Genomic DNA, 20,685 nt, shown 5'->3' on the forward strand with positions numbered 1-20,685 from the left:
TGTAGCCATACCTTAATTCTTTGCATCACTCCTCACTGCAGAGGATGTGAAGGAGACTCCCACACCTGAGCCATTCTTTTTAGATGACAACTGTAGCTCACGAAAGCTTATGCTCAAATAAATTGGTTAGTCTCTAAGGTGCCACAAGTACTCCTTTTCTTTTTGCGAATACAGACTAACACGGCTGTTACTCTGAAACTCTGAGGAACTGTCCGAGACTGAGATGTCAATAGAGGATGTTTTGGAACAAAAGTCATCAGGACCAGATGGTATTCACCAAAGAGTTCTGAAGGAACTCGTATATGAAATTGCAGAACTACTAACTGTGGTATATAACCTATCGGTTAAATCAGCACTGCACCAGATGACTGGAGGATAGCTAATGTAATGCCAATTTTTTAAAGAGACTCCAGAGACAACCCTCACTATTACAGGCCAGTAAACCTAACTTCAGAATCAGGCAAACTGGTTGAAACTGTAGTAAAGAATAGAATGATCAGGCAGACAGATGAACAAAATATGCTGGGGAAGAGTCAACATAGCTTTTATAAAGGGAAATCAGGCATCACCAGTCTATTAGAATTCTATGGGGGAGGGGTCAACAAACATATGGACAAGGCTGATCCAGTAGATACAGTGTACCTGGACTTTCAGAAAGACCTTGACAAGGTCACTCATCAAAGGCTCTTAAGCAAAGTAAGGAGTCATTGATTGTAATTCACTGAAAGACAGGAAACACAGGAGAGGAATAAATGATCAGTTTTCACAGTGGAGAGAGGTAAACAGGGTTCTCCAATGATCTGTACTGTACTAGGGCCTGTGCTGTTCAACATATTAATAAATCAGGTGGAAAAAGAGGTAAACAGTGAGGTGGCAAAATTTGCAGACAATAAAAAATTCCTCAAGACAGTAAAGTCCAAAGCTGACTGAGGAGCTACAAAGTGACCTCATAAAACTGAATGACTGGACAACAAAATGGCAGATGAAATTTAATGTTGATAAATGCAAAGTAATATACATTGGAAAACATAATCCCAACTATAAGGATATATAAATATAAATGATAAAACAAATATAAAATGATGGGGTCTAAATTAGCTGTTACCACAAGAAAGAGCTCTTGGCGTCAAAACACACAAAAAAGAAGCTTACAAGACGTGGAAGATTGGACAAATGACCAGGGAAGAGTATAAAAATATTGCTCGGGCATGCAGGAGTGAAATCAGAAAGGCCAAATCACACCTGGAGTTGCAGCTAGCAAGAGATGTCAAGGGTAACAAGAAGGGTTTCTTCAGGTATGTTAGCAACAAGAAGAAAGTCAAGGAAAGTGTGGGCCCCTTACTGAATGAGGGAGGCAACCTAGTGACAGAGGATGTGGGAAAAACTAATGTACTCAATGCTTTTTCTGCCTCTGTCTTCACAAAAAAGGTCAGCTCCCAGACTACTGCACTGGGTAGCACAGCATGGGGAGGAGGTGACCAGCCCTCTGTGGAGAAAGAAGTGGTTCGGAACTATTTAGAAAAGCTGAACGAGCACAAGTTCATGGGACCGGATGCGCTGCATCCGAGAGTGCTAAAGAGGTTGGCGGATGTGATTGCAGAGCCATTGGCCATTATCTTTGAAAACTCATGGTGATCGGGGGAAGTCCCAGACAACTGGAAAAAGGCTAACGTAGTGCCCATCTTTAAAAAAGGGAAGAAGGAGCATCCTGGGAACTACAGGACAGTCAGCCTCACCTCAGTCCCTGGAAAAATCATGGAGCAGGTCCTCAAGGAATCAATTCTGAAGCACTTAGAGGAGAGGAAAGTGATCAGGAACAGTCAGCATGGATTCACCAAGGGCAAGTCATGCCTGACTAATCTAATTGCCTCCTATGAGGAGATAACTGGCTCTGTAGATGAGGGGAAAGTGGTGGACGTGTTGTTCCTTGACTTTAGCAAAGCTTTTGACACGGTCTCCCACAGTATTCCTGCCAGCAAGTTAAAGAAGTATGGGCTGGATGAATGCACTATAAGGTGGATAAAAAGGTGGCTAGATTGTCGGGCTCAGAGGGTAGTGATCAACAGCTCCATGTCTAGTGGCAGCCGGTATCAAGTGGAGTGTCCCAAGGGTCAGTCCTCGGGCCGGTTTTGTTCAATATCTTCATAAATGATCTGGAGGATGGTGTGGATTGCACCCTCAGCAAGTTTTCAGATGACACTAAACTGGGAGGAGAGGTAGATACGCTGGAGGGTAGGGATAGGATACAGAGGGCCCTAGACAAATTAGAGGATTGGGCCAAAAGAAATCTGATCAGGTTCAACAAGGACAACTGCAGAGTCCTGCACTTAGGACGGAAGAATCCCATGCACCGCTACAGACTAGGGACCAAATGGCTAGGCAGCAGTTCTGCAGAAAAGGACCTAGGGGTTACAGTGGACAAGAAGCTGGATCCGAGTCAACAGTGTGCCCTTGTTGCCAAGAAGGCCAATGGCATTTTGGGATGTATAAGTAGGGGCACTGCCAGCAGATTGAGGGATATGATCGTTCCCCTTGATTCGACATTGGGGAGGCCTCATCTGGAGTACTGTGTCCAGTTTTGGGGCCCACACTATAAGAAGGATGTGGAAAAATTGGAAGACGTCCAGCGGAGGGCAACAAAAATGATTAGGGGACTGGAACACATGACTTATGAGGAGAGGCTGAAGGAACTGGGATTATTTAGTCTGCAGAAGAGAAGAATGAGGGGAGATTTGATAGCTGCTTTCAACTACCTGAAAGGGGGTTCCAAAGAGGATGGATCTAGACTGTTCTCAGTGGTAACAGATGACAGAACGAGGAATAATGGTCTCAAGTTGCAGTGGGGTAGGTTTAGGTGAGACAATAGGAAAACTTTCATGAGGAGGGTGGTGAAGCACTGGAATGTGTTACCTAGAGAGGTGGTGGAATCTCCTTCATAGGATATAAGGGTTGGAAGGGACCTCAGGAGGTCATCTAGTCCAACCCCCTGCTCAAAGCAGGACCAATCCCCAATTTTTGCCCCAGATCCCTAAATGGCCCCCTCAAGGATTGAACTCACAACCCTGGGCTTAGCAGGCCAAAGCTCAAACCACTGAGCTATCCCTCCCCTCCTTCCTTTGAAGTTTTTAAGGTCAGGCTTGACAAAGCGCTGGCTGTGATGATTTAGTTGGGGATTGGTCCTGCTTTGAGCAGGGGGTTGGACTAGATGACTTCCTGAGGTCCCTTCCAACCCAGATATTCTATGATTCTATGATTCATTGTGGATAGTTCTCTAAAAACATCTGTCAATGTGCAGTAGCAGTCCAAAAAAAAAGTGAATAATGTTAGGAACCATTTGAAAAGGGAAGATGAGAAAATATCATAATGCCACTATATAAACAAATAGGATGCCCACATCATGAATACCGTGTGCTGTTGTGGTCGCCCCATCTCAAAAAAGATATATTAGAATTGCAAAAGGTATACAGAAGGGAAGACAAAAATTATGAGGAATATAGAACTGGAGAAATTAAAATAAGACTGGGACCGTTCAGGTGGGAAAAGGGATGACTAAGAGGGGTATGATAGAGCACTGGTTTTCAAACTTTGAGTCGCCACACAGTACTGTGTCGCAGAATGCAAGGCACTAGAGGTTGCCTTGCTCAGCACTGAGGGACCCTGGCGGCCGCCCAGTAAAAACTAGTAGTGCTGTGCCCCAGAAGTAGCCAGCAGCAGGTCCGGCTCCTAGGCAGGGGAGCCACAGGGCTCCGCGCACTGCCCCTGCCCCGAGCACCGGCTCCACACTCCCATTGGCCGGTTCCCAGCCAATGGGAGCTGGGAGGGGGGGAAGGTGGTGTTTGCAGGTGAGAGCCATGCAGAGAGGTTTGCGAGCCTCCACCTAGGAGCCGGACCAATGGCGTAGCCAGGTGGAGAAAACGGGGAGTGGAGATAAAAAAAGATGCCACCCGCTTGTACTCACCCAGCGGCGCTCCGGGTCTTTGGCATCAGGTCCTTCACTCGCTCCGGTCTTCGGCAGCATTGAAGGACTCCCTGACACCGAAATGCCACCAAAGCCTGGAGCAAGTGAAGGACCCAGAGCGCCGCCTGACCAGCCGCCGAAGACCCGGAGTGCTGCCGGGTGAGTAAAAGTTAAAAAGGCACCACTTCTGCTTGGTGGGAGAATGGCCACTCCCCCCCCCCCCCCCCAGCTATGCTACTGAGCCAGACCTGCTGCTGGCCGCTTCCGGGGCGCAAAGCAGTCCGTGATGCCAGGACAAATGGGAAGCCTGCCTCTGCACCCTGGCTGCGCCGCTGACTGGGAGCCACTGGAGATAAGCCTGCACCCTAATCTCCTGCCCCAGCCCTGAGCCCCGCCCTAAACCCAGAGCTCCCTCCTGCACCCAGGCCCCTCATCCCTGGCCCCACCCCAGAGCCTGCACCCCCAGCCCAGAGTCTTGACCCCCCCCCACACACACACACACACCGCAAACCCCTCATCCCCAGCTCCATTGGGTCATGGGCATCAACAATTATCTTCAGCTGGGTTGCCAGAAAAAAAAGTTTGAACACCACTGTGACAGGGGTCTATAAAATCACGAATGGTGTGGAGAAAAAGTGTTTTTCACCCTTTCACATAAAACAAGACCAAGAGGTTAGCAAATGAAATTAATAGGCAGAAAGTTTTAAACTAACATAAGGAAGTACTTCTTCACACAACACACAAATCAACCTGTGGAACTCATTGCCAGGGGATGTTGTGAAAGCCAAAAGTATAACTGGGTTCAAAAAAGATCTAGATAAGTTGATGAAGGATAGGTCCAACAATGGCCATTAGCCAAGATGGTCAGGGACACAACCCATATTCTAGGTGTCCCTAAACCTCTAATTGCCAGAAGTTGGGACTGGAAAACCGGATGGATCATTCAAACTGCCTTGTTCTGTTCATTCCTTCTGGCACATCTTGCACCAGCCAGTGGACCACTGGTCTCATTCAGTATGGCCATTTATGTCCTTACTTTATTACAGAGTTATGAATCCTGATGCAATTTTAACTATGATCTTGTTACTGCTCCATCATAACACATCATTTTAATATTAGCTATGACTATGAGCCACATGCTAGACATACAACTGCACACATTGCTCTCATTGACTATGGATGTGTCATCTTTAACCCAAGACCAGTCTCCAGTCTATCCTCCTTTGATGAGAGAGCAATAGCATTCTCCCTATCACAACAAACACAAGGTTGGTCTTCTGACTGAGGCACAAAAGTGAGTGGCCTGATGCCCCAGTTCTATTCCTGGCTCTGCTACAGACTCCCTGTATGACCTGGGAGAAAGAAAAAAAAATCTCTGGTGCGTCAGTTTCATATACAAGATGGGATAATACTTACCTGCTTCAGAGACTGAGAGACTAAATGAATCAATATTAGGTATTATACTTCCATATATACAAAGACCTGCATGACTGAAATCCCATCTTCCTGCTATACGATCATCATTCAAGACATCAAAAATTTTACATCTAACAAATCCTTTAGCATCCAAAATTATTGGGCTCCCTCTCGCTTATTTCTTAAACCTTGTATACCTTTCAGTTAAGCTAATTATACTGTGTTATTTAAAACTATTTCCAAAATGGTTTCAACGTCTATAGACCCAAGTGAGTCCCCAAAGCACACACCGTCTAACATGCAGTCAGCCGGTCAAGTTCCTGTCTGAACTGGCAAGGTATCCAAGGTTTAAAATGTCAGTTGTGATACCTATCAGACATTTATCTACTTTACACAGAAGTGTACAAAGTGAGGGGAATATGAAGAAAGAGTTGAAGTTCTTTTGGATATCATAACACTATTTCCACACAGATTTTTTTGCTTGTTTTTCTTTAACCGTAACCTTAACTTTTGCGTTTGACAGGTTTCAGAGTAACAGCCGTGTTAGTCTGTATTCGCAAAAAGAAAAGGAGTACTTGTGGCACCTCAGAGACTAACAAATGTATTTGAGCATAAGCTTTCGTGAGCTACAGCTCACTTCATCGGATGCATACTGTGGAAAGTGTAGAAGATCTTTTTATAAACACAAAGTATGAAAAAATACCTCCCCCAACCCCACTCTCCTGCTGGTAATAGCTTATCTAAAGTGATCACTCTCCTTACAATGTGTATGATAATCAAGTTGGGCCATTTCCAGAACAAATCCAGGTTTTCTCACCCCCCACCCCCAACACACAAACCCATTCTCCTGCTGGTAATAGCTTATCTAAAGTGACCACCCTCCTCACTTTAGATAAGCTATTACCAGCAGGAGAGTGGGTTTGTGTGTGTTGGGGGTGGGGGTGGGTGAGAAAACCTGGATTTGTGCTGGAAATGGCCCAACTTGATTATCATACACATTGTAAGGAGAGTGATCACTTTAGATAAGCTATTACCAGCAGGAGAGTGGGGTGGGAGGAGGTATTTTTTCATGCTTTGTGTTTATAAAAAGATCTTCTACACTTTCCACGGTATGCATCCGATGAAGTGAGCTGTAGCTCACGAAAGCGTATGCTCAAATAAATTGGTTAGTCTCTAAGGTGCCACAAGTACTCCTTTTTTTTTTGCACATACAGACTAACACGGCTGCTACTCTGAAACCTGTTAGATGTATATGTAACAAACATGAACACAGGGAAATTTTTAAACAATTCCCACAAATTAATACTATTCAGTTTTACTGATAGGACCTGACAACATGTCTTCACGGATCCAGATCAGCCGTAACCCACATAAATATTTGTCATTGTTATGGTTGCTCTTTTTTTCAAAAATGTAGTTACTCTAGTGCCTTAGCTGAAATCTACCAACTTACATTTACCATTTTTTGGCCAAATTCCTTGAAAAAGTGGAACTTCAATTAAGGGCCTATTGGGGTCAGCAATAAGCCCTAGAAGAAAATCCAATCTAGTTCCACATAGAGGTAACATTAATTAAATCTGCAATGACTCTCTCGCATTTTGATATACTGTGTTAATCACAACTTAGTTGCTGACTTATTTTATTCAAAAAGCCATTATTGTGAGAACCACAAAAAGCACTGTGAGTTCTAGATTGATTCTGCAGCAACACTATCCAACAAATACAAAAGCATTTATACAGAGCTTTATTTTTCCAACAGTATAAGCATTCAACTAACATTATCTAACAAATACAAAGCATTTACACAGAGCTTTATTTTTCCAACAGTATAAGCATTAAACTATTCTCCAAGCTGAGCTGTCATCAGTGATCCTGGTGCACAAACAACAAATTTTGTTACTTCAGCTCCATTAGAAACAAAGGATTAATTTCAATATTTCCCAAACAGATTAGGACAAACATACCCTGTTAATTTTTTGTACAACTCTGCAGGTATTAAACGCTAACATTTAGTACACACAAATATCTACCTGTTGTACTACACAGCTATGCCATTTTAAAACAATTCCTTAGTGTTGCAGGAAATTGTGCATTTTAAATCTTTGCACATGTGTCAACTGTTACTCGGTGAGATACAGACAAATGTGAAGTCTGAAGTTAACCACATAGGGGAAAAAAAAAGGTTTTCGAGTTTTAAAAATATTTTGTTTCCTCTGCTTTGATTACTCAAGAGCACCTGAACAGATTTTGTTAAACTCACCTTTAGGCTCAAGCAAAGCATGGAAAAGTTTCAGTCCTAGACTTTAATTCTATACTCCTGTAAGCCTTATGAATTTAACTACTAGCTAGTTATCAAAAAATATAATATGTATCATAGGGGTAAGTTAAAGTCATAATAAACCTCTGTTTCTGCATAGAATTTTTTTTACATAAGATTTTCAGAGACGGATATGGTGTTGCAGTTACATTGTGTTTTTCCTTTTTAAAACTTGCTTTCGATCCACGATAGTGGGCCATCTATAAAATTATGTCAAGTTGTGGCACAGTGCGGTATTTTAACACCTGTGGTGCAAAGCATGAGGCTGAAGGCAGGGTATCAGTCACCTGAACAGAGGTGACATTACAGAAGCAGGCATGCACTGAAGTGTCTTGCTAAGATTACCACATAGCTATGTTCAATATTAGAGAGAAACTATGGTATATACTCGTCCATTAGCCTGTTTGTTTATAAGCCAAACCCTCCAAGATGGCAGGCAAAAATGGCAAAAACTGGCCGCAACTTCCCGTGGCTCCCATTGGCTGGGAACAACGAACCGCAGCCACTGTGAACTGAAGGGCTCCATGCTTGAGAACGCTCCAGGTAAACAAAACAACGATGTATTAGATATTCAATTCAATAGAGCTTAAAATCGTCAAATTTTGGTGTAGACCAGTTGATAAGCTGACCCCCGCTCTTTAATGCTTCACTTTTTTACCAAAAAAATTTGGCTCATGAATGAGTACATACGGGTAGTTTATACAATGTTTTTAAAATATTGTTGCTCCAAGAAATTTAAACAAAATTTAAACAAAACTGAAAAGAATGGTCTTTTCTTTGTAACTTAATGTTGTTTTCAGCTTTTTTTTTTTTTTTAAAAAGTTCTCTCCACCCCACTTTTGAAGTACCCTCCTTGACATACACTACCTCCCTTTTCCTCTATGCTCCCATTTTTGCTTCCCTGATGTCTCCCCCATATATATATTGCAAGAACAGGCTCACAATACTCCTACCATTTAAGTGCTTCCAGGAATCGCTTCAAATCATTGAAGAATCAGCTGAACAAACTCAAATGGCAATTTTCTCAAAAATCAAAATTCTCTTCTTTAAAATGCTATAGCTTAGTTGAGACCCTCCTAGCAGCCTTTTAATAGTGAGGTCAATAAGCACCATTTTGTAATTTAAGAAAAGAGCTAGCAGCTGGGAATAGGACTGGGAGTTAAAAATGAAGGAAGAAAATAGAGGTGGAGGGGCACACAAGGAGGCAGATGTGGACACAAAGTTATTTTCTACACAAAGTTGGAGAAAATATTTTAAAACATTAAAATTTTAAGAGTACATGGAACACCTGTGAATTGAATAGGCAACGGACATTAACTAGGAAGGTGCTTTCAGCTAATATGACATGACACCATTTGCTTACTGGTAGGCATCACAAGATATCAGCACAGCTATTGACCAGTTAAAGGCAGAATTATCTAATGCCATTTTATAATTTGCCCTTATTCTACGCTGTAGAATTATTAACAAAATCAAAACTGAGAAGTGGTCAATAAACATCCTCTGGAAAAAAATTCAATTCTCCACTGGGGAACAAGTTATACTGAGAAACTAAATGCAAAGTGCCACAGCAAACAAACTCGCATGCTGGGTAAATTTAACTTTTGGTAGGATTCCAAAGGCAGAAGTCAGCAAGCGTTGCCAATTTGGAAACAGCAAGCCATCTACACAGTTGCTTGCACTGTATACCTTAACAGCACAATTTGGATAAGAGTACTAATGCCAGGTTCTTAAGCCACGGCTTAGCCTCCCAGGGAAACATTCGGTAGGTTTATACTAAGGACAAAGTAGTGACTAATCTGCTGGCACTTTACAGCTACCAAAGTTCAATTTCAACCCTTGGATCACTTGCATTGTCACACTGCCTCAGAAAATTTGCAGAAAAGCTATTCTTAGGACACTAATGCCTTCGTATTAGCTCAATTTTTTAAAAGTACTTGTTTCACATGCAGCTAAAGAGATTCCTGCAAACACTGCAAAAAAAAAAGTCTTCCTTGTTCTGCTCAGAGAATAATATACTCACCCACACTGGAAGGCTTTGGGGAAAAAAAGAACTGTGAACCAGCCACAATACAGCCAGAATTCATTTATGCTACATTAATTAAAAATTACAGCACAAGGCCCAATTAATGAAGTAACAGCAGCTTAATTCAATCAGAACTCAACACAAATTTCAGCACTCAAGAAGAGACACGACCTAAAACCACTAACTGCTTGCAGGATATCCACTTTTAGACTAAAAGGCAGTACAACAACACAGAAGGACTTGCTGCCTGCCAGCAAAAAGTAAATACTACTGAAGGCCTCCCCAACACACCTGAGAATTGGGAGGATATCTTCCCCAGAAAAGCCAAAATACATAAGCACTAACAATAGACCTCAAAAGAAATTTAAAAGTAGCTCTCTTCTCATTTAGTTTCGTGTGTTTAGCCCCTTCATGTTTTGTTGACAAGACTGCAAGTACCACAGCAGTTGCTGGGCTTCCCATAGGACACATAGAGGCCAGTGTTTTTATCTTCATACACACTAGGAGAAAGTTCTTTCCTCTCAGCTGCAAGAAGCCAACATATTTACACACAAGGAAGGATACCTGACAATAAAGGCAGTTCCTTCCCACAAGAAGCCTGAAAGCACACAGGATAGTGTGTTCAGACCATGTAGCCTCCACACATCATAAATATAAACTGTATAAAGTTCTATGCAACAAAAATATCCCAGCATCCTCTGACAAAGAAAGTTAAACAAACTTTTTTTTTTTTTAAATTAACAAAAAGAGAGAATCCAGTCTTCAGGGAGCATCTGTGCATATGTTTAGATCAAAAACCAAAACAAACAGGCAGAGAAGAAGCCATGCAAAAATTAGAGTATGACTGCTTTTACTTTGGAAGTTTTCCCCTTGGCTGGGAGACATTTATTTATTCTTTGTATTAGGGTTTGAATATATTTAGTGGTCAATGGTGTTGCCCTTCTCCCAGTCAGCGATCAACATTCTATGTTGCTAGTGATAGCTCCCATTATTACTCAGAGAAGTCCAAAGTTAAAGATTTCTCTGGAGTAGGCCCTCATTATTTTATTTATTATTTGTCTTATGATAGTGTCTCGGCAATGAAATCCACCCACCTCCCCCTCCGGGCTTCAGAGCTTGAGCTTCACCCAAGCATCTACATCAGCGATTTCCAAACTGTGGGTTACAATCCCTAATGGGGTCATGCCACCAACAGATGGCATTGTAGCAATCTCTACTTTGCGAAGGATACCATTTTGACCTGCACAGTGTGCCTTGCATGTATGGTGTGTGTAAGGTCACAATGTATGAAGGACACCATTTTGCTCTACAAAATGGCATCCTCCATAAAACATGACCTTGCACGCCATACATACAAGGTCACATTGTGCAGAGGTCACCATTTTGCTCTTCAAAATGGCTTCCTCCATACAGGAAAGACTTCATTAAAATGGCATTGTGCCAGCAAAAAGTTTGGAAAACCTTAGGGTTTATGTGGCTATTTTTAGCATCACAGCAAGTACTCCACAAACCCAACTCTGCAGACCCGGACTTGGACTCACTGCCATGGGGATTTTATTTATTTATTTGCCATGTAGACATACTCTAAGGAATCCAATCAGGCTCCCATCATAGTAGGTATATAAACACTTGAGGTTTTATTTAAAGGTTTACCCGTGACGTAATGGATAAGAATCCCAATCTTGTCATAAACTCTAACTCTGTAAGCCCCCAACCTAAAGACTACTTAACTGAAGGAATTTGGGCACCCATATAAAGCTCCCTGTGCTAATGAGTAGCCTACTGAGACTAAAATAGTACACAGCAATGCTAATTCCAAGTTGCACAAGTGCTAAAACCAGTGGATTCAAAGCGTGATATTTGCAGATCCAAATTTTGAACAGGGATTTTGATGGTTAGGGATTTCTGAAGGTGCGGAGAGAAGAGGGTGGAAAATGGGCTTAATTTTTCAGTATTAAAAATTTACATAAAATATGTAGTTTCTTTAGAATATTTAGTGTCATATAATAGTTAATACAGCATCCAGCACAGATGACATGGTAATATGTGGCTGCACTATAGCTAGAGTGCTTTTCTTAAAACAGTCTCGTCAGCTAGCTTCGGAGTTTACAGCAGCACAACACGTTGCAATCGTATTGCTCAGAGTTTGGGTCCTCAGCTTCACAAAGCAGAGGAGGATAGGAATGTAGCACAAGCAGTGTACTCAGACCCAGGGTGGGAAATGCTGCCTCGTAACCTCCTCTGCTTGATTGAAAGGGTAGTAGCAAACTGACTGACTACTAATGGAAATGTACTCATCCAGCCTTGACAGAGGGAATGATCCAGTGCAGGATCTGATGCGGGGATAAAAAGAGAACTGGGCAAGTGTCTCTGCTGAAAATATTTTTTTTCTAAATGAGAAATATTAAGCCTTAATCCTGATGCATGGGATAGAATATCTCATGTGTAGCAGATATTTTTAACCACTTTTTTTGGTGGGGGGGGGGGAAGGGGACGGACATGAAGTGGGAGACAGGTGATCTTTGGTTTTGTTAATTTAAATGGTGAAAAAGACAGAGGTCTTTTTGGAACCCTCTGCTTCACTCTCAGTACAATTAATATGCATTCTAATGAACCCTGAGCATGTCCTTTCTCTAAGGCAACTTCACTGAAAAATATATATCTTGCTTCTCTGTAACTGTCAAGTTGCAAAGCCAACTATAAAGACACTGCACTTGAGCCATTCTATTTACACAGATGCTTTAGTTGCCCAAAGTCTAAGGGACACAAAACATTGATTTCTTCCTACAGTGTCTCTTGTAGCCATAAGGTAAGTTTAAATCTTCCATTGCAAAAATGGGGAGAGATTTAAATCTCATATCACTTGCTCTCATCACAGTTTAAAAAGACCTTTATTAGGACCTGTAGGGGTAACTTTCAAAGCAATATGCAAATAATTTTGCCATACAGCTCCCACTAGCATCAGAGACAAATCCCAAAATATCATTTTGAAATTTTACTAATGTGTCTGAGAATAGTTTGCTTATTGGCTAAAGAGGGTCTCTACATTTGAAAGTTGCACCTTCACAATAAAGAGATTGCACTACGGTATTGTGTATGAGGTGAACTGAAAAATAATTTTTTTTTATTTATATGATTTTTATTACAAATATTTGCACTGTAAAAATGATCATGTGCACACTATACACTTTGTATTGTGTTATAATTGAAATATATTTGAAAATGTAGACGAACACCCAAAATATTTAATACATTTCAACTGGTATTTCTAATTGCTTAACAGTCCTATTAAAAGTGCAGTTAAACGCATTTCTTTTTTTTTCTAGTTAATCACATGAGTTAACAGCAATTAATCAACAGTCCTAGTAAAATAATAAACAGGTTCAGATGCTTGGGTTACAGTTCCTCCCAACCATAAAATGTCGAAAATCATCACCAGCTTGTCTAGTAAAGAATTGAGATGGCAGCATGAGCCAGTATGCAAGATCAGTTGGATCAATGGGAAGATTATTTCAAGATGCTCCTTGACTGTTCATCTAGTGTCCCTCTTCTGCTTGAAGTGAGACGGGAAGTCCTGATAAAGCCACTTTCTGTTAACCAAGAAGTGGTTCATACTACAGTTCCTAAACTGAAGTGAGGAAAGGCACCATGAGCTTGTAACATGACCCTTGAGTAGCTGAAAAAAGGAGAGAATATTATTGGGTATGCACTCTTCCAGTCCATCTGGCACACTAATATCATCCCTGACGAATGGAAGAAGGGTGTTACTCTCTGTTCAAAAAGGGTGATAATGGTGTATCAACTATAGAGAAATTATGCTGTTGTCAATCACAAAACAAGTGTTTGCCACAATGCACGCTGCTAATGCGAGAAATTAACATGGAAACAGAGGCCAGGATATTCATTGTGGATTTAGACCTTGTTGTGCCACTACTGACCAGATCTTTACCTTGGGACAGCTTTTTGAGAGGATGGCTGAATTGAATAAAGCATGCACTGCATTTTTGATAGATTTCCTTCAGACCTATGAGCAAACTTGAAGGGATCTGATGAGGCATTCCTGGGAAGACAGTGTCATTCATAGAAGAGCTCTATAATGGAATGGAAATCTGTGTTTGGTCAAGAGCAAATACACAACATGGTTTCCTCCTTTCACAGGAGTTGAACAAGGTTGTGTCCTGTCACCGTTCTTCAGTAACAGCACTGATGGATAAGCTTGAAGAAGATAGCTGTCAGTAACATTGGGCTGAACACCGTTTTGTTTCAAGACCTCAAAATGGGCCGATAAAATGGAGAAAATACACTCAATATTTTGATTATATTATATCCCATATATGTAGAAGTCTAGCAGTCTCAAATTGAATTTGAGTACTCAACGCATTTCCATATAGAGAACTAACTTAAAAATTCACATTCAGCTCAAATGATAGCCTCATTGTAACTTGCTAATAGCTCTATAACTAATCCAAGTGAAGAGTGAGTCCACACTGGCACTAACAAAACTCTTAGAAAACTGATAGGGGAAAACATCCCTCTTTCTTTGATAGCCTACAAAAGTCCAACGGACCTCCCAAAGCAGTATATATTCAAGGAGGATTTAGCGTTTGACAGCAGTCTTCAGTACCATCCTGCCGAAGACCACATCAAGCATTCTGTAGTACCTAATGAAAACGTGTGAGGCGACAACTCATGATTTGATGAAGTCAAACCCTGAACTCTGAGGTTCGATCCACACACACCATTGCACCTGTTTATCATTATTTTAAAAACAGATTTTGTGAAACTGGTGAAAACTCCTGGGTGGACATTCTCAAACCGATGTAAGCCAGGTTTAAATCAAATGAAGAATGTCCACCCAGGAGTTGTCACCAGTCTATTTTAAAACAAATTTTTATTAACCTAGTGCAACTTTGTGTTTAGACTATTTAACCCATATATGGGAGATCACAGAATCATAGAATATCAGGGTTGGAAGGGACCTCAGGAGGTCATCTAGTCCAACCCCCTGCTCGAAGCAGGGACAATCCCCAATTTTTGCCCCAGATCCCTAAATGGCCCCCTCAAGGATTGAACTCACAACCCTGGGTTCAGCAGGCCAATGCTCAAACCACTGAGCTACCCCTCCCACCCGAAATGAGATCAAGGATTTAACCCTTTCCTTGCGGCATTTGGGAGGCACTAGAACCTCGACATATAGACTGATATAGAAGACTGGACAGAGAAAAAGGATAATGACAAGCAATTGTGTAAGGGTAGGTGGAAGTATTCAAGATATCTTGTAAGTTTTCATGTGAAATAAAATTGGCCCAAGCTGACTATTATACAAATGGGATTAAATACTCAACTTGCACATTTAATTCCACAGCAACATACAACTCCTTGAGCAATTCTACTCTTCCTTTAAGGAATCTACAATATTGTCTATAAACTGAAGGAGTGGGGGGATTAGAGGGGCTGGAATTGAAACTCCTGAGTACTTTTTCATAAAGGAAACTGCCTTCTGTCCACACCACAACAAGCAGAACCTCAATGTGCTTTTGCCTGGATTGGGGTGCCACTATTCTTGTCATCCAGATGATTTCCTGGCACTTGTTCTTTGGGGAATTTTGATTAACTGTAAATCAAGCTTCTGAGTGGATTTGCTTTCTTCCCTTGGAATCTCCTCAACCAGATTAATCCAACAAGCACATGATTTTATCCCAATTACTCATCCACCCAATTCTTTCTAATCCTATTACTGCACTTCTGTTGAAGTCACCCAGCAGCACAACTATTTTCTTCATTCCAGACTGGAAAATTAGATTTCAAGTCTACTTCCTACAAAATAGGGGTTACTCGGCCCAGATTCCCATCTTTCTGTCCAGTACATAACCTCACCTCTTCCCAACTTAAAGCCCCACTAACTCCTAGAAAACAAAGGAAATTCCCTCCCCTACGCCATTTTCCAGGACAGACCTATTCTCTCACTGAACATTATTTGGCAGACAGGGTGGGCTCCAAAAGGTGATCCTTGTGATGATTGCTCATGATTTCTAGGAAGTACTCTGACTAAAGTAAATTATTTTCCACAAGTTTCTAAAAGGACAATTCTGTATCTTATAGAAAATTATTCAAGATGGAGGTATTTGTGGGTTTTTGTGTTTTGTTTTTTAATGAACGTAAGGAAAAACACTAACCTAGGTCTAGAATATTTGTATCCTGGCTACTGTTACCTGAATCAACCGAACTTGCAGAAAAATCTGAGACTCAACCCTGATTCTAATGACTCTCTCCATGTGAAGAGACAGAACGTGGTATTACTGTCATTTTCCTCACATTCCTTATGACACTACTGTCACATTCTTGGATGTCCAGGGGTGTTCTTCAGCACAGCTGGAGAAAAGCAACAGCATGCAAAGTTTAAATTACTGTATTTCTCACACTTAATTCCTGCTTTGCAGATAGAAACAGCAAGGGTTCAAAGGCCTTTATGGATGAAAACATTAAAGCTGTAATACTGTACCCTAAGCTCTAGTTAAACACGTCCTGTGACCCAGGATCTAGTATTGTGTCATTAAAAAATGAGAGAGAGAGACAGATGGACAGACAGAACTAGAGGAACAAAATCTGAAGATGACCATCCACAGATGGTAGGCAATTTATGCTTTAACTTGGGCATTTTGTTGTCAGATATAAATGGTCTCAAAATCACTAAAAAAACAATACAAGGATAGTTTTAGTAAGGTCTTTTGAAGACCGGTGCTTTAGAACTAGTCAAAACTTGTTTATTTTGGGCAAGTTTGTATTGGTGCCTAACAGGTCTTTTCATAATCTTTACCCATGCTGCCTGCAAAGATAAAAAGATAAAAAAACCCACCTCCACAAGAGGCATGGCTCCCAGAACTGGTGCACTGTTAACACGGGCACTCTACAGTGCTGAAACATGCTGCACTCAGGGGTGTGTTTTTTCACACCCCTGAGTAAGAAAGTTGCAGCGCTGTAAAGTGCCAGTGTAGACAAGCCCATGCTAAGAAGAAGTCAGGTCACCATCACCTAAATTAAGAAGCTGTAGTTTAAACCAAGATTAGAAAGTGGAGTAGGGAATTTAAGTACACCTCTCTGAGCAGGAAGAGACTGCCCAAAACAACCAATAGAAAGATGCTTCCATGTACTCAAAATAGAAAGCTAGATGTCTCTACCAGCATCAAAAAATTTAGTTATTCATGGTGATGGGAAAAGGAGCTTTCTGGGCTGGTATGGGATATTTTCTCAATTTGCATTTACCTTATGTTTATCACAATTATCCAACATCATTCTACCAACTCATCTGATTGCTACTAGTTAAGTTAGATTCTTCTATAGTTTTCCACAATTTTCCTTAATGACCCTGATTCCAATGCTGATGATTGGGACATACCAGTATCAGCTTCTGCCTATGCTGAGTAGCCATGTTGTACAACTGTTCCTTATTTATATGGGCTGATCAATAAGAGGACTTTAAGGAATGTTCTACTCTGAAACGTGATTAAAATAGCATTGTAGAGCCAGCACATTGCTACTAGTACTAAAGATCCTGAAAACCAAATAATGTCATCAGTAACAACTATGTAACATCTCTGATGCACTAGCTTTCTGCACACTCGTTATCCCGGGCCTAAACGAAACAGATAATCCAAAGTATGAGAGAATAGTCTCACTTGCAAGATTATTCATCTATATTAGTGACAAGAGAAGAACCCAGCTTGACTATCAGATCCCAAACTGATTTCACAAAGGAGACAGACAAGCTTTTTTACAGGGCAACCCACCCATGAAATCACTATGTCAACATGTTTCAGAGTAGCAGCCGTGTTCGTCTGTATCTGCAAAAAGAAAAGGAGTACTTGTGGCACCTTAGAGACTAACAAGTTTATTTGAGCATAAGCTTTCGTGAGCTACAGCTGAAGTGAGCTGTAGTGAGTGAAGTGTTGTTAGTCTCTAAGGTGCCACAAGTACTCCTTTTCTTTATGTCAACATGGAAACTCCTCAATACCATTTTTAAGTCATTTTACAAAACAGAAACTGCAGTTATTTTAATAGCTTCTTACAAAGAACTTGTTCAAAAGCCAATCTAACAATCCATTTTCCAATTAATTATTACCTAAAGTGCATCCAACAGCTCCCCATTTTACATTAGTTCACTATTTTTCTATAAAATAATAGTTCAGAGAAGTATACGCTTACTCAGAGTAGTAATGATTTGGTTACGGTTTATCCACGTGCTGTATTAAGCAGTCCTTAAAGTTTATATGGTAGTGAGATGCGATTCACAGATCTATAGTTTCAGGGATCAGTATTTTCTTTTTGAAGATAGGAATGTTACAAATATTGCACCTTTCTTCAGGGACAAGTGCTGTTTTAGGAAATACTACCTATTTCAGCAGAAGTTCTTTTAGTGTTTTATTGCTTTATGAACTCCCAAATGAATACCATCTTGCAAATTACCATTGCACCTAAATTTCTTAAATAGCTTAACTATATCTTGGATGCTTCTGTTAACACCATACAATGATTTCCTGTATAAATCATTACATTAGCCTGACCAGCAAAGCAAAGGGGATGGAAATTTCTCTCCATCATCTTCCAGACCACCACCATAGCAGAGATAAGCTGAAGTCCTATCGGTATAAAAGAACAGGGGGAGATACTGTGTAGACACACTCTGAGGACCCCTCAGTTTTGGAATTCACTTCCCAGTTTGGTTGTAATGGCCGAAATCTGGAGACCATCAGGACACACGGCAAAGCTCATCTTTTTTCTGGGGAATATATAAAAAGGGGTATAGTGGTGAAGGGGGGAATTTTGAAGGTGGAGAACTATTGGAAGAGGAGGGTGATTTAAGTTTGAGAGTTCCTGGCTCATTGCTGGTGGTTTATATTGCACTGTGCTGCTGTACTTTATGTTTTGTTGCATCTTAAAACAGTAATTTTAAGGTCTCCTAGAGTATATGGCTATGCACTCTTTTTACTGACATGTAAATCCAAACATCCAACCACAGTAAAATTACGAAGTTTACCCGTAACTTCTCCACAAATACAGTATTCACTTTAATTACCCCCTTGGCCATAAGCTAGATGGGTCCAAAACTCTCTAACGAATCTTTAAATATTCTAGGTGAAAATCATCTTAATATACTTGGCTATTTGTTCTCCATACTTTCTTTGCCCTTTTTGTTTATATACCTTCTGTAAGGTTTTCTTTGACGAAAGGCTTCTTCAGCTCTAATACTATCCAATGTGCAATACTACCCCTCTGAATATCAAGTGATACCTGCCTAACCTTAATGATAGTGACACCTGCTTTTGGAATATTTAAAAAAAAAAAAAAAGTGATTTTGTGATGCATTACTCACTGTAACAATGAAGAGTCTGGTGGCACCTTGAAGACTGGCAGATTTATTTGGGCATAAGCTTTCGTGGGTAAAAAACCCATTTCTTCAGATGCATGGAGTGAAAATTACAGATGTAGGTATAAATATACTGACACATGAAGAGAAGGGAGTTGCTCACTGTGTATTTCTGGCTGTTTACCATAGACGTATTAGTAACAAGAAGTTCTGTACTATTGTTTTCCCAAGCTTTCTAAATAAAGCAAACATGTTTTTCATAATTTTTAAGATGTTAGGGGTGCAACTAATTAGAAATTACATATTTTGTTCATCTGGTACACCTTGTCTCTTTGCCATATTCAAAGTAGTCAAACATTTCATACTTGATGCAATACATTCTGTATTCCCTTCCTCCCTGAACTGCCACAGTTCAACTGGTTTCTCTAAACTAAACTGGAGGCCCCTAACACAATGGATAGTTACTTTCACAACTTTCCTGCTACGCAAGGGTCAATTAACTTAATATTTAAAGACACAAATATATTTTACAGGTTTCGGTTACATCAACCACCAATTCTATGATGTAGAAAACAGTGACAAGCAGTTATACAGTCCTCTGTGACTTTGCTATATCGACTATGTATCAAAAATACCTTATTTAATCCTTTTGTAGCCTCCAAGATAATTTCAAATGGATGGGGAAAAATGTGTCCCTGGCCAATTTAATCCATATATAGTGTAAAATGCTACTATGGTATACTTGATTTGCCTTCACATAGTTGATGCTACTGTGGTATACTTGAACCTTAATTTGCCTTCACATAGTTATACTTCAGAAACTGATCTTCCAAATACACCAGGTCCTTCCATTTTCTTCCTCTCCTTTATATCCTTCTCAGAACCAAAAGTAAAAGTTTCAAGTCAATTTACAACAAGTATCAGTCTGAGAAAGATAGAAACACACACACATACTAAATAAAGTCAGACTGTTAACTTCTAAGTATTAGTCAGTTCTTTGTTGTGTCTTCGAGAACAGGTCTAGCTCTAAGTGACATGTGTGTCTTCCCCCTCCTAACAAGCAGGCACTGATATGTTTAACAAGCTGAATGCAGATGCTCTTCATGATGAAGTTTACATCTGAAATATAAATAGAAGCTTTAGAAAACAGTCTTACCTGAAGCTTCCATAGACTATAAGGAGAATGGAAATCAGGAATGTAGACACTTGGCTGGAATCCACAAGGGAATATGCCCTAGAATGGGGGAGAGAAAGGCACAATGTGTCACCACAGAGCATCACTTTTGGGTGTCATTTGATAACTTTGTCTTATATTAACAAAACAAATAGAGCACTGAATGACAAGTCAGCAAGGTAGCTATTCCCAGAATGTAGATACCAAATAAGAAAACACTTAAAAAGCTGACTAATTAGCCTATAATATTCAATGACAGACTCACAAATTATTTGCAGCATTCAAACAGTGATCAAATATAATTTGTGGCAACTTGTGCCAGGCTCACCACACGGGAGCTTCTGCCGAAGCATGTGGGAGGAGGAAGATGCTTTACCTTTATCTAATGAAACCATGCCTATAAGATGCAGCCTTCTCATATATTACTTAG

At 40.5% G+C, this 20,685-nt stretch overlaps 1 protein-coding gene across 3 annotated transcripts in view; it reads right to left on the reverse strand.

Annotated features, from left to right (window-relative positions):
- The window catches only part of SPPL3 (signal peptide peptidase like 3), a 147,705-nt gene that overhangs the window by 44,229 nt on the left and 82,791 nt on the right, over positions 1-20,685 (reverse strand). For 2 of the 3 annotated variants that reach the window (XR_012155127.1, XM_073313427.1), the window contains exon 1: positions 20,238-20,374. Coding sequence is in view for 2 of the 3 variants with exons in the window: in XM_073313427.1 (XP_073169528.1) it covers positions 20,238-20,359 (122 nt within the window). In the remaining variant the exon portion in view is untranslated. Of the gene's footprint in view, positions 1-20,237; positions 20,375-20,685 lie in introns of those variants that run through there. The other variant, XM_073313428.2, reaches the window with a different exon arrangement.

This window comes from Lepidochelys kempii, chromosome 15, assembly GCF_965140285.1.
Source record: "Lepidochelys kempii isolate rLepKem1 chromosome 15, rLepKem1.hap1, whole genome shotgun sequence".
Classification (NCBI taxonomy): Eukaryota; Metazoa; Chordata; order Testudines; family Cheloniidae; genus Lepidochelys; species Lepidochelys kempii.